Raw genomic sequence first — 16,215 nt, 5'->3', positions numbered from 1 at the left:
GTTAATGTGAGTTTCCTTGAGTAGCACTCCTGATCTTGCACTGATAGTGTGCTGTAATATTCAGAATACATTGTGAAAAACTAAAATCTTCACTCACCATTTTTTCTGCAATCAGATTGTGTGCGTATCGCCCTAGTACCGCAATTTTATTAAACACAGAAAGGGGCCTATATTGGAGACCAAAAGTCTTCTGGCACACTGCTTAGGGGTTCAGCAACTGTAATAACTTTCTTCTAGCCTACAATCATCGATGTTACTACTAATGTGAAAATAAGACAAAATAGGACTTTCTCACTTGACTGTCTTAAGACAAAATATGACTTTTCTTTCTCATTTTAAGACGATTGTCAAATAATTTTAACATTCATTACAGACGTCAATTGTTGTACAAAATGGCATCGCTGTTGGCAACCCCTTTTACAGTGTATTTCTGCTGTTTTGGGCCTTTAACCATCTGTCTGACTTTGTCGTTCACACAGGAGAGAGACGAGACAATCGTGGATCTTCTCGGGAGCCTCAACAACATCATGATGCTGACGAGGCAGAAAAGAGTCTCTCCACATCAGAACACCTCAAGAAACACCAGCAGAAACCCACAGAAAATAAATCTCACTGCTGCTCTGACTGTGGGAAATGTTGCAAATCTTCATCAGAACTTAAAATACACCAGCGAGTACACACAGGAGAGAAATCTCACCACTGTTTTTACTGTGGGAAGAGTTACTCATGTTCAGATTCACTAAAAGTACACCAGAGAATTCACACAGGAGAGAAACCTTATAGCTGTGATCAATGTGGGAAGAGTTTTACTCAGTCAGGCTGTCTGGTAGTGCACCAGAGAACACACACAGGAGAGAAATCTAACCACTGCTCTGACTGTGGGAAAAGTTTCTCAAGATTAGATTCACTAAAAGTACACCAAAGAATTCACACAGGAGAGAAAAATTTCCGCTGCTCTTACTGTGGGAAACATTACTCAAGGTTAAATTCACTACAAGGACACCTGAGAATTCACACTGGAGAGAAATCTTATAGCTGTGATCAATGTGGGAAGAGTTTTGCTCAGTCAGGCAACCTGCTAGTGCACCAGAGAACACACACAGGAGATAAACCTTATGGCTGTGATCAATGTGGGAAGAGTTTTACTCAGTCCGGCAGCCTGAAATCACACCAGAGAATACACACTGGAGAGAAACCTTATGGCTGTGATCAATGTGGGAAGAGTTTTACTCAGTCAGGCAGCCTGATAGTGCACCAAAGAGCACACACCGGAGAGAAACCTTATGGCTGTGATCAATGTGGGAAGAGGTTTGTTGCATCTAACTATCTGACTACACATCAGCGAACACACACAGAGCAATCTTATAGCTGTAATCAATGTGGGAAGAGTTTTACTCAGCCAAACACTCTGATAGTACATCTGAGAACACACACAGGAGAGAAACCTCATGGCTGTGATCAATGTGGGAAGAGATACTCTGATAAAAGATCTCTGATAAAACATCAGACAATACATACATGAACGAGTTGTTTCATGATATCAATGAAATAATGTCACAATGTAGAATGTTTTAACATTGTAGTAGGAGTATTTTAATGATGTCACAATGTAGAACCCTAAATGTTTGCCCCCTGTTCACTTGATTTCAACATGATATGGCTATTAACCTCAGGGGGAAAATCCAGGCTCTGAAATGAATGAGTACTATTTATATGATTTAACAAAGTGAGTAACAAAAAGAGTTGTGTTATACTTACCACGTTAGTGACCCACTTGAATCAAAATGCAGCACTTAAATGTAGCAAGCTCTTTTCTAGAAATTGTCCTCTAACCAGTGATGTACACATTATTCACAGATTCTGTGTGGTTTCTGAGCTGTTAATTTTAACATGATGTCCCCCCTCTCTTGCGCAATATGAGTGATGACAAATACATGTTGTGTTTCTCTTAGTGTTGGGGACCCATAAACTCTAAATGTAGCTGACTGTCTTCTCCAGGTTGTCCTCTAACCAGGGTGGTAAAATATATCTCCCATTTCCATGTTTTTGTTGTTGTGTTAGTTTCAACAGCACGTACAATCTGATTTGCCCCCTAATCGATATCAGTGATTTAGTTTCAATGTACTTGCAGCCTATACACATGGACGCAATATAATAAATTGGTCTATAATCAATTTTCTTAACAATCCTACATCACTCCAGCATTTCGTGACAACATTCAAATGCTAATTGTCTTTATTCCACTACTGAAGAAGCATGTCTCAAATCACCTCATATTTCAAACATCCAGCCTGACAAAAGATACATGTTTTATTATTTCATGCTTCCCCATTCAGTTAATTATTGTCAATAAATATTAACAAAGGGGTGTACATTTGGTTTTGATATTTAATATTTACAATTTAATAATTATTTATGCAATCAACTGACCATTTTTGGGTACAATTATATTGACATTGTTGCCCTGCTTTTATAATATCAGGGTTCATTCTCGGATGTGCCAACCCAAATTTACTAGAGCATGACATTGGGGACTGGGCCCCGATCCAACAACATGCCTATCTACTGAACCCTGAAAAGAGAAAGAAGCTCTGCAGTGAGGTGGAAAGTTACTACGGATATTGCAGGAGTTTCCTCTTGAAATCAGACATGTCCGTGGTATTGACTGCACATTTTTCTGTATTGGAGATGAGTTTTGTTTGGGCTCGTTCCAAGGGGACGAGATAGTACGGATATTAAGGAGAGTTCTAGAAACGAGTGAGTTTTAGGAAGAGGAGTTCTAGAAGCTAAAGAGTTTTAGGATTCTATAGAAAGAAAAAGGAGAAAAAATAATACGATTGTATATTAATATTTAGAAATACGTGTTTTTTCTTAATTGTTGACAGCCAGTAGACACCATGTTTATATTGGTGAAGGTGAAGCATTGTAGTTGATTATCATGTGAAATTGAAGTTTTTTTCTGTTGGTGGTAAGCAAACTTGTCCAACAAAAATATAGGATATATTTGTTTTCTTAAGGGGGAAGGTGTTACAGGCTTTGGTTTTTCAATTTATGCTTTGAGGTTGGACTTTAGCACGTATAGCTCGTTAGCACGTATAGCTCGTTAGCACGTATAGCTCGTTAGCACGTATAGCTCGTTAGCACGTATAGCTCGTTAGCACGTATAGCTCGTTAGCACGTATAGCTCGTTAGCACGTATAGCTCGTTAGCACGTAGGACTCACTGATTGGTGTCACCTCGTTAGTCAGTATGTGTTACACCTGTGCTGGCTTGTCCATCTCGTTAGTGGGAAGGTGTTTCACCTGAGCTGGTCCAGGTTCTATTTAAGAGTGTCTGGCCCAGTGCTCCAGTTGTCTTGATAAATGTGGAGAGTCAACACCTTTTAGTTGAGCCACCTTTTTGGTTTGCTTCCTGTCTTTAAGTTTGTTGTGGGTTTTTCTTCTGTTTGCCTCTTCTTGGGCAGATTTAGTGGGTGTCATGGTTGCTGTCAGTGACTCTTTGTTAGTTCCCTCTTCTATTTAAGTGACATTTCTGGTTTTCCTGCTGGGGAACGTAATAACAAACAATGTAGTAAAACAAAAGTATCTTTTGGGTTGGATGTTGCATCCAATTTTTTATATTTTAATCAATGGCATTCCCTTAGAATGCTCATTAGACTTCCAGTTGTTAGTCTTGTTTTATATCCTCATGTATGTTATGTACTAAATATTGTTTCTTTCATGTGAAGCCATCACGTTCCATCCATGTCTGAAATGTGCTGTATAAATAAAGCTTGATTTTATTTGAACAAACAAATGAACTCATTGACAAATCAAGACTCTTGCCAAACCAATGAACAAATATGTGTAAAAGCAACACATTTCTTGGTCCATCTTAATATGAAAAACAGTTTAAGCCTGCTGAAGATGTGGTGGAGTGGTAAACACCACCCCCGGTGGTGGGCCTTCACCCAATTCTCTCCAAGTTCTGATCACTTTGAGGTTTTTGGCATCTGGAATCTTTCATTGTGAACTGGTGATTTGTGTGGTGCCAGTGAAGCAAATGTGTGTTTAATTGTGCACAAAGTCTGCAGGGCCATTTGTGAACTGAGGAGTCTTTACATCAAGATTCTGATGCAGCTGGTCAAGCCAACTATAAAGTTCAATTCTATGAATATGGGCACTTCCCAGGAGTGATTGGCTGGTTAGATGGATGTCATGTTCCCATCAAGTGTCCATCAACACCTGATGCTGAGGAGTACCGTAACCATAACAACTGGTTTACACATCAACTCCTGATGCTGAGAAGTACCGTAACCATAACAACTGGTTTACCATCAACTCCTGATGCTGAGGAGTACCATAACCATAACAACTGGTTTTCCATCAATGTTCAGGGTGGATGCACTCCTCATTTAGAGTTCAAACACTGTTGCCCGTTGGAAAGGTGCAACTCACGATTTAATGATTTCCCTCAACTCTTCATTTGTCTTAGTTTCAGAGAGGACAACATAGTGGACAACTACTTGGTGACAGTGGATATTAGGGTGAGAAACATGGTTTACTAATAGTTACTACTTAGTAACATGGTCTACTAACATGTTCTACCAATAGTTACTACACAGTAATATGGTCTAACAGTTACTACATAGTTACTACATAGTAATGTGGTCTACTAATAGTTACTACATAGTAATATGGTCTAACAGTTACTACATAGTAACATGGTCTACTAATAGTTACTACATAGTAATATGGTCTACTAATAGTTACTACATAGTAATATGGTCTACTAATAGTTACTACATAGTAATATGGTCTATTAATAGTTACTACATAGTAATATGGTCTAATAGTTACTACATAGCAATATGGTCTAACAGTTACTACATAGTTACTACATAGTAATGTGGTCTACTAATAGTTACTACATAGTAATATGGTCTACTAATAGTTACTACATAGTAATGTGGTCTACTAATAGTTACCACATAGTAATATGGTCTAACAGTTACTACATAGTAATGTGGTCTACTAATAGTTACTACGTAGTCATATGGTCTACTAATAGTTACTACATAGTAATATGTTCTAACAGTTACTACAAAGTTACTACATAGTAATGTGGTCTACTAATAGTTACTACATAGTAATATGGTCTAACAGTTACTACAAAGTAACATGGTCTACTAATAGTTACTACATAGTAATATGGTCTACTAATAGTTACTACATAGTAATATGTTCTAACAGTTACTACAAAGTTACTATATAGTAATATGGTCTACTAATAGTTACTACAAAGTAACATGGTCTACTAATAGTTACTACATAGTAATATGGTCTACTAATAGTTACTACATAGTAATATGTTCTAACAGTTACTACAAAGTTACTACATAGTAATGTGGTCTACTAATAGTTACTACATAGTAATATGGTCTAACAGTTACTACATAGTAATATGGTCTACTAATAGTTACTACATAGTAATGTGGTCTACTAATAGTTACTACATAGTAATATGGTCTAACAGTTACTACATAGTAATGTGGTCTACTAATAGTTACTACATAGTAATATGGTCTAATAGTTACTACATAGTAATATGGTCTACTAATAGTTACTACATGGTAATATGGTCTACTAATAGTTACTACATAGTAAAATGATCAGAGTAACTTTTTATTCACTCCAGACATAAATCCCACAACAGCTGAGCAGTAAAGATACAACAGAGCTCATATCCACACGAGAGGGATGGTCCAGCGTATGTTTGGAGTATGGAAAAATAGATTCCAGTGTTTTCGCAAAACACTTCGTTTCAAGCCAATAAGATGCTGCAACTTGCTACAACTGTGCTGCATGCACAACCTGAAGCAGCATGGCTGTTCTGATCCTCCCATGATCAGCATCAAGCAGATGTACCCATGACTGAGGTAGTTATGCTCATGACTGAGGCAGGCAATGACCAACGAGGATTGCACATGGAGTTGCTTCACACTGCAGCACTTCAACTGCATCTCATCGATGCATTTAAATATGGAATTTATTCATTATGGCTTAATTTTGCTTTGATAATGTTTGTTAAAATTTCAAATAGTGTGCAACAAAAATAAATGAGTGACTAAACCAAGGCTGGTTTAAAATGTAGTTTGTGGTGATTAAAATACTCTCACTCATGAATATCCAAATGACAAAACAATTATTTTTAACATATATTGTTCACCATGGCTGGTCAACACTATTGTCTCATTACTGTCTCTTTGTTGGATCATAACTCTCTCTTCCAACTTCATATCCAATTCAACCTGTCCAATTCTCATTTCATGTTCTTCAGATATTTCATTTTATTCTCATGAAATTATCTGGTTAATGTTTCATGCATTGTCATCTTCTTTGTTCTCTGCTGAAAGGTGGTGGCAGCATCTTCTCTCAGGGATGTTATAGCAGATGTGGAGGGAACACACTCACTGTGTACTGGCTCTTACAACCTGTTCACATTACACCCTCACTGTGTACTGGCTCTTACAACCTGTTCACATTACACACTGTGTACTGGCTCTTACAACCTGTTCACATTCCACCCTCACTGTGTACTGGCTCTTACAACCTGTTCACATTCCACCCTCACTGTGTACTGGCTCTTACAACCTGTTCACATTCCACCCTCACTGTGTACTGGCTCTTACAACCTGTTCACTACATAGTAACATTCCTTCCTCTGGAAAAAGAACACGGTTAGAAAAACAAATAAACTCATATGGTCCTTAGAATGAAGAAGAATAAAGACACAGACAGTGGAATATATTTACCAATAGAAGTAACCAATTTATCGATCTTTTCTGATCTCTGCTTTCTCGTTTTAAAGTCAGTTTAAGGTTCTTCCACAGAGTCTATAAAAGGCAGATATAATTTAATAATAGAAGTGATGTCAAAAAAACATGAATATGAGAAATGTGAAATACTGATAATAATACAGATATCTCACCTAAAGTTGTTGTACTCTTCTTGTGGTCACATTTCCATTGAATTCACAGCTAATTGCAGCCCAACCCGCTTGTTCTACTGCTCAGTAGCAGCAGTGTGGTTTTACATTCAATAACTGGATGTTTTAACAACATTTGTTTTGGTAGCGTTTTTTCACACAAACAAATTATTTTTTGCCATTGTTTCTTCTCAGTATTCACACCAGTATTGGTATTTCTATTCCGGGTTTTAATGGGCACCATTAGACCAACAGCAGGTGTTCATACTGAACCTAATCAGGATTAACCCAGGTGTTCATACCGAACCCAATCAGGATTAACCCAGGTGTTCATACTGACCTTAATCAGGATTAACCCAGGTGTTCATACTGAACCTAATCAGGATTAACCCAGGTGTTCTCATTTGGGCTTACTTACCTTCTCCAGTCTCCGACTAACTTTGCCTAATTTAAGCCACGTTCAGGAAAGCTACTTAAATGTCCTAGTTTAACTAGTACTGGCTTAATCTAAGCCCTGCAGGGTCGGAATGAAACCTAATGTCCAGTGGTATTGATATGTTTGATCCAAGTGTTTGTTTCAGTTTACAGTTGTTGAATCCTTTGACATATTGTTGATTTAAAAACTTTTCAGTTTCAACAAATGCACTGGGTTGGTTGAAAAGTGATACTGTTTTGACATAGTGGAAGATATACTGAATTGATACTGTTTTTCATACTAAGATGGACTAAAATATGTGCTCGTTGGTTATGCAAGAGGGTGGCAGGTAGCCTAGTGGTTAGAGCTGACAAGGTAAAAATGTTGTTCTGCCCCTGGTAGGCAATCATTGTAATTAAGAATTTGTTCTTAACTGACTTGCCTAGTTAAAGGTTAAATAAATGATTAAGTATTTTGAATGTCAGTCATTGGGTTCATTTGTTTTGCAATATGTTCAAATCAAGCTTTATTTATACAGCACATTTCAGACATGGATGCAACACAATGGCTTCACATGAATTTACAAAAATAAAAAACAATGAAAATAAACTGAAATATTTAACACACAACAAACATAAGAGGATAACAAACAGAAGATTAACATCTGAAAGACTAATGAGCACTCTAAGGAAAATCCATTGATTAAAATATTAACAACATGATGGACAAGCCAGCACAGGTGTAACACATTGACTAACGAGCGTATACGCTAATGAGCTATACACGCTGACGAGCTATACGCATTGACGAGCTAGACGTGCTAAAATCCAACCTCAAAACATAAATGGAAAAACCAAAGCCTGTAAAACGTTCCCCTTTAAGACAAATATATCCTATATGGATGGACAGGTTTGCTCACCACCAACAGAAAACTTCAATTTCACATTATTATCAATTACACTGCTTCACCTTCTAAAATATAAACATGGTGTCTACTGGCTGGCAACAATTGAAAACAAGAAACACACGTATTTCCAAATATGAATATACAAATCGTTTTATTTTTTTCTCCTTTTTCTTTCTATAGAATCCTAAAACTCACTAGCTTCTAGAACCCCTCCTGTCTCAGCCTCCAGTATTTATGCTGCAGTAGTTTATGTGTCGGGGGGGCTAGGGTCAGTTTGTTATATCTGGAGTACTTCTCCTGTCCTATTCGGTGTCCTGTGTGAATTTAAGTGTGCTCTCTCTAATTCTCTCTTTCTTTCTCTCTCTCGGAGGACCTGAGCCCTAGGACCATGCCTCAGGACTACCTGACATGATGACTCCTTGCTGTCCCCAGTCCACCTGGCTGTGCTGCTGCTCCAGTTTCAACTGTTCTGCCTAACAACAACATAGACCTACTGTAAGAACCGTAACTTCATAAAACAACAACATAGACCTACTGTAGGACCCATAACTTCACCTAACAACATAAGCCAACTGTAGGACCCATAACTTCACCCAACAACATATATCTACTGTTGATACAATAATTTATATGTTTAAAGTAATGACTAAAGTATTCCACCCTGAAAACTGTAGAACTGTACGACGTGTTAAGATCATAAGACTATAATCTGATGATGATGTGTGTGTTGGAAAAGACTTGTAAATAGCATTAATTTATTGAGTTAATGTTGAATAATAGAAGGGAACATTCAACATTGGTAATTTAAGTGCGTCTTAAAGTAGGTTAGAGAAATATTAACGGTTAGGAGGGAACACGTCTGTGAGGGTTTGTAGGAAACAAGTTGATCTATTTCTCTGAAGAAATAGGCGAGACTGAGCTCCGAGAAGGGAAGTAAGCCAGGCGCTGTGAAACCAGAGGTTTCCTGTTTTGAGCTAGACTTGTCAGTTGCAGACATGAAGATAGAGGAACCCGGTTAGACAGAAGGACCTATCAAAGTAGAACATTGTGACAGAGTTAGAGAAGATAAGGGGCATTTATAAAGTGTCATGGATAACCAAATGTGAGGTATAAAAGGCTATGTGCATTGTATGATTTTCAGAGAGCTGTCTGAATAAAGGACTGATCTATTGCAGACTGAGACTTTGTCTAATTCTTCCTTAACCAGAGCCTTAGAACCTAAGTCAAAGCTTGAGTGATAGTTGAGTTCAACCATTGAGATAGCAAAATTCCTGTGACAGAAGGACCTCGGCGTTACTCTGGACCCTGATCTCTCTTTTGACGAACATATCAAGACTGTTTCAAGGACAGCTTTTTTTAATCTACGTAACATTTCTGAAATGTTCTGTCCAAAAATGCTACAGAAAAAAGTATCCATGCTTTTGTCACTTCTAGGTTAGACTACTGCAATGCTCTACTTTCCGGCTACAAGGATAAAGCACTAAATAAACTTCAGTTAGTGCTAAATACGGCTGCTAGAATCTTGACTAGAACCCAAAAATGTGATCATATTACTCCAGTGCTACCCTCTCTACACTGGCTTCCTTTTAAGGCAAGGGCTGATTTCAAGGTTTTACTGCTACCCTTCAAAGAATTACATGGGCTTTCTCCTACCTATCTTACTGATTTGGCCCTGCCATACAAACCTACACGTACGCTACGGTGACAAGACGCAGGCCTCGTAATTGTCCCTAAATTGTTAAGCAAACAGCTGGAGGCAGAGCTTTCTCCTATAGAGCTCAATTTTTATGGAATGGTCTGCCTACCCATGTGAGAGACGCAGACTCGATATAAACCTTTAAGTCTTTATTGAAGACTCATCTCTTCAGTAGGTCCTATGGTTCAGTGTAGTCTGGCCCAGGAGTGTGAAGGTGAACGGAAAGGCACTGGAGCAACGAACCGCCCTTGCTGTCTCTGCCTGGCCGGATCTCCTCTCTCCACTAGAATTCTCTGCCTCTAACCCTATTACAGGGGCTGAGTCACTGGCTTACTGGTGCTCTTTCATGCCGTCCCTAGGAGGGGTGCCTCATTTGAGTGGGTTGAGTCACTGTTGTGGTTATTCTTGGCCTTGTCTCAGGATGGTAAGTTGGAGGTTGAAGATATCCCTCTAGTGGTGTGGGGGCTGTGTTTTGGCAAAGTGGGTGGGGTTATATCCTTCCTGTTTGGCCCTGTCCGGGGGTATCATCGGATGGGGCCACAGTGTCTCCTGACCCCCCCCCCCCCCCCCCCCCCCCCCCCCTCCTGTTTCAGCCTCCAGTATTTATGCTGCAGTAGTTTATGTGTCAGGGGGCTAGGATCAGTCTGTTATATCTGGAGTATTTATACTGTCTTATCCGGTGGCCTGTGTGAATTTAAGTATGCTCTCTCCAATTCTATCTTTCTTTCTCTCGGAGGACCTGAGCCCTAGGACCATGCCTCAGGACCACCTGGCATGATGACTCCTTGCTGTTCCCAGTCCACCTGGCCGTGCTGCTGCTCCAGTTTCAACTGTTCTGCCTGCGGCTATGGAACCCAGACCTGTTAACCGGACGTGCAAACTGTCTCAGACCTGCTGTTTTCAACTCTCTAGAGACAGCAGGAGCGGTAGAGATACTCTAAATGATCAGCTATGAAAAGCCCACTGACATTTACTCCTGAGGTGCTGACCTGTTGCACCCTCGACAACTACTGTGATTATTATTATTTGACCATGCTGGTCATTTATGAACATTTGAACATCTTGGCCATGTTCTGTTATAATCTTCACCCGGCACAGCCAGAAGAGGACTGGTCACCCCTCATAGCCTGGTTCATAGCCTGGTTCAACTAGCAATAACACAGGACCCATAACTTCACCTAGCAATAACACAGAATTACTGTATGACCCATAACTTCAACTAACAAAATAAACCTACACTAGGACCCATAACTTCACCTAACAACAACATAGACCTACTGTAGGACCCATAACTTCACCTAACAACAACATAGACCTACTGTAGGACCACAACCTTCACCTAACAACAACATAGACCTACTGTAGGACCCATAACTTAACCGAACAACAATATAGACCTATTGTATGACCATTACTTCACCTAACAACAACACAGACTTACTGTAGGACCCATAACATCACCTAACAACAACATAGACCTACTGTAGGACCAATAACTTCACCTAACTACACCATAGACCTACTGTAGGACCCATAACTTCACTTAACAACATAGACCTACTATAATACCCATAACTTCACCTAGCAATAACACAGACTTACTGTATGACTCATAACTTCAACTAACAACAATATAGACCTACTGTAGGAACCATGACTTCACCTAGCAATAACACAGACTTACTGTATGACCCATAACTTCAACTAACAACATAAACCTACTGTAGGAACCATGGCTTCACCTAGCAATAACACAGACTTACTGTATGACCCATAACTTCAACTAACAACAATATAGACCTACTGTAGGAACCATGACTTCACCTAGCAATAACACAGACTTACTGTATGACCCATAACTTCAACTAACAACATAAACCTACTGTAGGACCCATAACTTCACCTAATGGGTCCTCCCTACTGGGCTCTACCTACTTTAGGACCCATAACTTCCCCTAACAACAACTTAGACCTATTGTAGGACCCATAACTTCCCCTAACAACAACGTAGACCAACTGTCGGACCCATAACATCACCGAACAACATAGGACAAATAACTTCACATGACAATAACATAGACCTAGTGTAGGACCCATAACTTCACCTAACAACAACATAGACCTACTGTACGACCCATAAGTTCACCTAACAACAATATAGACCTACTGTAGGACCTATAACATCACCTAACAACAACATAAACCTACTCTAGGACCCATAACTTCATCAAACAACAGCATAGACCTACTGTAGGACCTATCACCTAACAACAACATAGACTTACTGTTGGACCCCTAACTTCACCTAACAACAACATAGACTTACTGTTGGACCCCTAACTTCACCTAACAACAACATAGACCTACCGTAGGACCCATAACGTCACCTAACAACAACATAGACCTACTGTAGGACCAATAACTTCACCTAACTACACCATAGACCTACTGTAGGACCCATAACTTCACTTAACAACATAGACCTACTATAATACCCATAACTTCACCTAGCAATAACACAGACTTACTGTATGACTCATAACTTCAACTAACAACAATATAGACCTACTGTAGGAACCATGACTTCACCTAGCAATAACACAGACTTACTGTATGACCCATAACTTCAACTAACAACATAAACCTACTGTAGGAACCATGACTTCACCTAGCAATAACACAGACTTACTGTATGACCCATAACTTCAACTAACAACAACATAGACCTAGTGTAGGACCCATAACTTCACCTAATGGGTCCTTCCTGCTTTAGGACCCATAACTTCACCTAACAACAACATAGACCTACTGTAGGACTTATAACAACACCGAACAACAACGTAGACCAACTGTCGGACCCATAACATCACTGAACAACATAGGACAAATAACTTCACATGACAATAACATAGACCTAGTGTAGGACCCATAACTTCACCTAACAACAACATAGACCTAGTGTAGGACCCATAACTTCACCTAACAACAACATAGACCTACTGTAGGACCCAACTTAATCCTATAATGGCCTATAGTTATCTGTGCTTAATCCTATAATGGCGCCATCCGAGAGGCCTGGGGTATGACAGTTGAACTCAGCTCATGAGGCATGTGTTATATTCTTCAAGAATCAATTGGCTATAAATAAATTATTTAAAAGTCCAAAAATGGATGTAGCAATTGCAGATTTCCCCTTTAACACCACACATCAGTTCAACTTCTGCAGAGTTTGTGCCTCTGTTTTTTAAGACGGTACTTACTAGTGTTAATCGCGGCCCGGCTTCTCAAAACCATCTTACGGCGAAGTTCGTTAGAACCATTGGGTGCAATATAGACCTATTGGACTTTAATAGACATTTCAATCGTTTTTTGTTAGTATATTGTAGGGCAGATTTATGGAGAATTGCTGTGGGAGTGCTATTTATATCACGTCACTACTGATCATTCATCCATACTGTGTGTGTCCCATCATTGCAGCTTTAGAAATAAATGAACCCTCCATTAATTTGCTCCTTACTGTGTTGACTCACTGACTTGGGGGACCAGGAAGGTCACACTAGGTCGATATCTAGCTCAAGCTTGCAAACGTTAACCACACCTCATGATTTTCATGAACTGTGTGGTTATGTTATTTAGTGGGAATGCGTTAGCACGGTGGGCTCTGATGCCTTCTTGCTGAAGGTTCAAAACAACAGAGGAAATCAATTTGCTTGCTCCATTTTTTTGTTGTCAACATTTCAATAGGGATGTTACATTAGACACCGGAGGTACGAGGCATGCGTCCAAATCGCTAAGCAGTAAACTTCAAAGCAGTGTGCCGATGCCTGTATCACTTTATCAGCAGCACGTCATCAATGGGGTCTGAAGATTCATTTCGTCGAAACAACCACCTGATTGGTTTGGTATTGGGCTTGTTTGACATTGCAGCCAACTGCTGACTGACAGACCTACAAATCACCTTGCATCATAAATAACTACTCATTATTATTTATAAATCAGTCGGCCAGTCATAATTTACCCACAATGCAGCATGGATTTGATGTTCTCGAACATGGCCAGTGGTTTAGTAGATGACACAAAGGCTACACTGCGCAGGCACTACGACGTGTGTGACGGCATCTATAATAATGTGGCTGTTCTAAATTCTGTGTCGCTCAAAGCCTTGAGTAATGAACCTATTTTTGACACAATTGTCTGGAAAGTGTCAATGCTTCAGGAAGCTTTGTTTCCCCATCCCTACTTTCAGCATGTTCTCTGTGAAGTAGACTATGGGAGTTTTGTAACTTTTACAACCTTGAATTACTGCTAGCGCACTAGGTGACTGACATCTGTAATCTCTCTATTTTGGATATTGGGGATTTTCCCTGACATCATTCTGTATGTCTCTGCTCTTTTGATCTGCAGTTATGTTTTAGTTAGGTTTTGTTAATCGGGTTCTAACTGGTCTCTCTCTGATAGTCGGGCTGAAGCTCGCCGACCATAGCTAATTTGCTAAATAGCTAATGTTAGCTGGCCGGCTAAGATAACTGCATATAGCTAATATTCTTTGATTTTTGTTTAGATGGCGTTATGTATTTTCAAAACGTTGGTTTACTTCAATCACTCAAGTCATGAGTGCAAACGATTGATTTAATTTGAAGTTCTACATTTGATGTTATTTCTGTTGTAGTTTAAATCATAGGGAATAGGCTGGTCCTCCGTATTACATCACACCTGACTTTCGCATTCTTCTGAATTCTGATCGGTTCACATCACACCTGCCCAGACCCACGAAAACACACCTCCATCTACATCACACCTGCCCAGACCCACTAGAACACACCTCCATCTCCATTAACTACATCACACCTGCCCAGACCCACTAGAACACACCACCATCTCCATTAACAACATCACACCTGCCCAGACCCAGTAGAACACACCCCCATCTCCATTAACTACATCACACCTGCCCAGACCCAGTAGAACACAGCCCCATCTCCATCTTTCAACTTTTAGATAAAAAAGCATTTGACCTTTCCGTTGCGTTAACAACGGAGGATTGGTTGATTTCCAGCTTTTAATTAAGTATAATATTTAAGATGATTGACGAGAAAAGTATTGTCCAACTCTGGGGTATCTCACTGCACACTCAAATGCCATGTCTTGAAATATGCAGACAGACAGATTAAAAGTAATTTTACATTGTATAATTGTACTTCTGACAGACAACTTTCTAACTCCGCCCAAAACTTTATGACGTCATAACATTCCCAGAAGGATTGTTGAGTCATTGTTAGTTTTACACTGAAGACATAACTCTGCCGTTGTGCTGTATAATTGTATAATAAGGGACTATCATTTGTCCAAACATCACTGGCATTGATGCAGTTAAATACTTCCAAAAGTTTTTCTGCAGTTTGAGATCGACTGAGTTTTTAAAAATATTTTTTACACCTGCCATTGTAAATCCATTGAACGAGACAAGTTCCCAGACAAGACATATTGCTAATGCTCTTCCCAACAATAATCTGAATGACAATTAACTTGTGGGCGGTGGTGGTGATGACGTCCTATTGTATGACATCGTCTATCAGGATTCCCCAAAAAAGAAGACGCTCTTGATTGATCACTGGAGTCAGATGTGAAGGAGGAGGTTGATCATCAGGAGTCAGATGTGAAGGAGGAGGTTGATCATCATGAGTCAGATGTGAAGGAGGAGGTTGATCATCAGGAGTCAGATGTGAAGGGGGAGGTTGATCATCAGGAGTCAGATGTGAAGGAGGAGGTTGATCATCAGGAGTCAGATGTGAAGGAGGAGGTTGATCTTCTGGAGTCAAGTGTGAAGGAGGAGGTTGATCATCAGGAGTCAGATGTGAAGGAGGAGGTTGATTTTCTTTCAAAAACAATGACATTTCTAAGTGACCCCAAACATTTGAACGGTAGTATACATCTACAAGATGTATTGTTACACCATGTCGGAGCAGTATAGACCTAGTCTGTTCATTATATACATCTATATTATGTATTGTTACACCATGTAGGAGCAGTATTGACCGAGTCTGTTCATTATATACATCTACATGATGTACAGTGCCTTGCGAAAGTATTCGGCCCCCTTAAGTTAATACTTTGTAGCGCCACCTTTTGCTGCGATTACAGCTGTAAGTCGCTTGGGGTATGTCTCTATCAGTTTTGCACATCGAGAGACTGACATTTTTTCCCATTCCTCCTTGCAAAACAGCTCGAGCT

General features: G+C 39.6%; 1 protein-coding gene across 2 annotated transcripts in view; it reads left to right on the top strand.

The window, feature by feature from the left end:
- Window positions 1–16,215, top strand: part of LOC110487369 (uncharacterized) — an 84,541-nt gene that overhangs the window by 61,017 nt on the left and 7,309 nt on the right. Inside the window, exon 3 of one of the 2 annotated variants that reach the window (XM_090196073.1) lies at window positions 466–3,789. In XM_090196073.1, the coding sequence (XP_090052199.1) occupies window positions 466–1,522 (1,057 nt within the window). In that variant the 3' untranslated portion in view covers window positions 1,523–3,789. Of the gene's footprint in view, window positions 1–465 lie in introns of those variants that run through there. The other variant, XM_090196072.1, reaches the window with a different exon arrangement.

The sequence above is a fragment of the Oncorhynchus mykiss genome, chromosome 13, assembly GCF_057628025.1.
Source record: "Oncorhynchus mykiss isolate SJ-2025 chromosome 13, ASM5762802v1, whole genome shotgun sequence".
Classification (NCBI taxonomy): domain Eukaryota; kingdom Metazoa; phylum Chordata; class Actinopteri; order Salmoniformes; family Salmonidae; genus Oncorhynchus; species Oncorhynchus mykiss.
The sequence above is the reverse complement of the archived record's forward strand: the minus strand, read 5'-3'. Positions and strand labels throughout refer to the sequence as shown.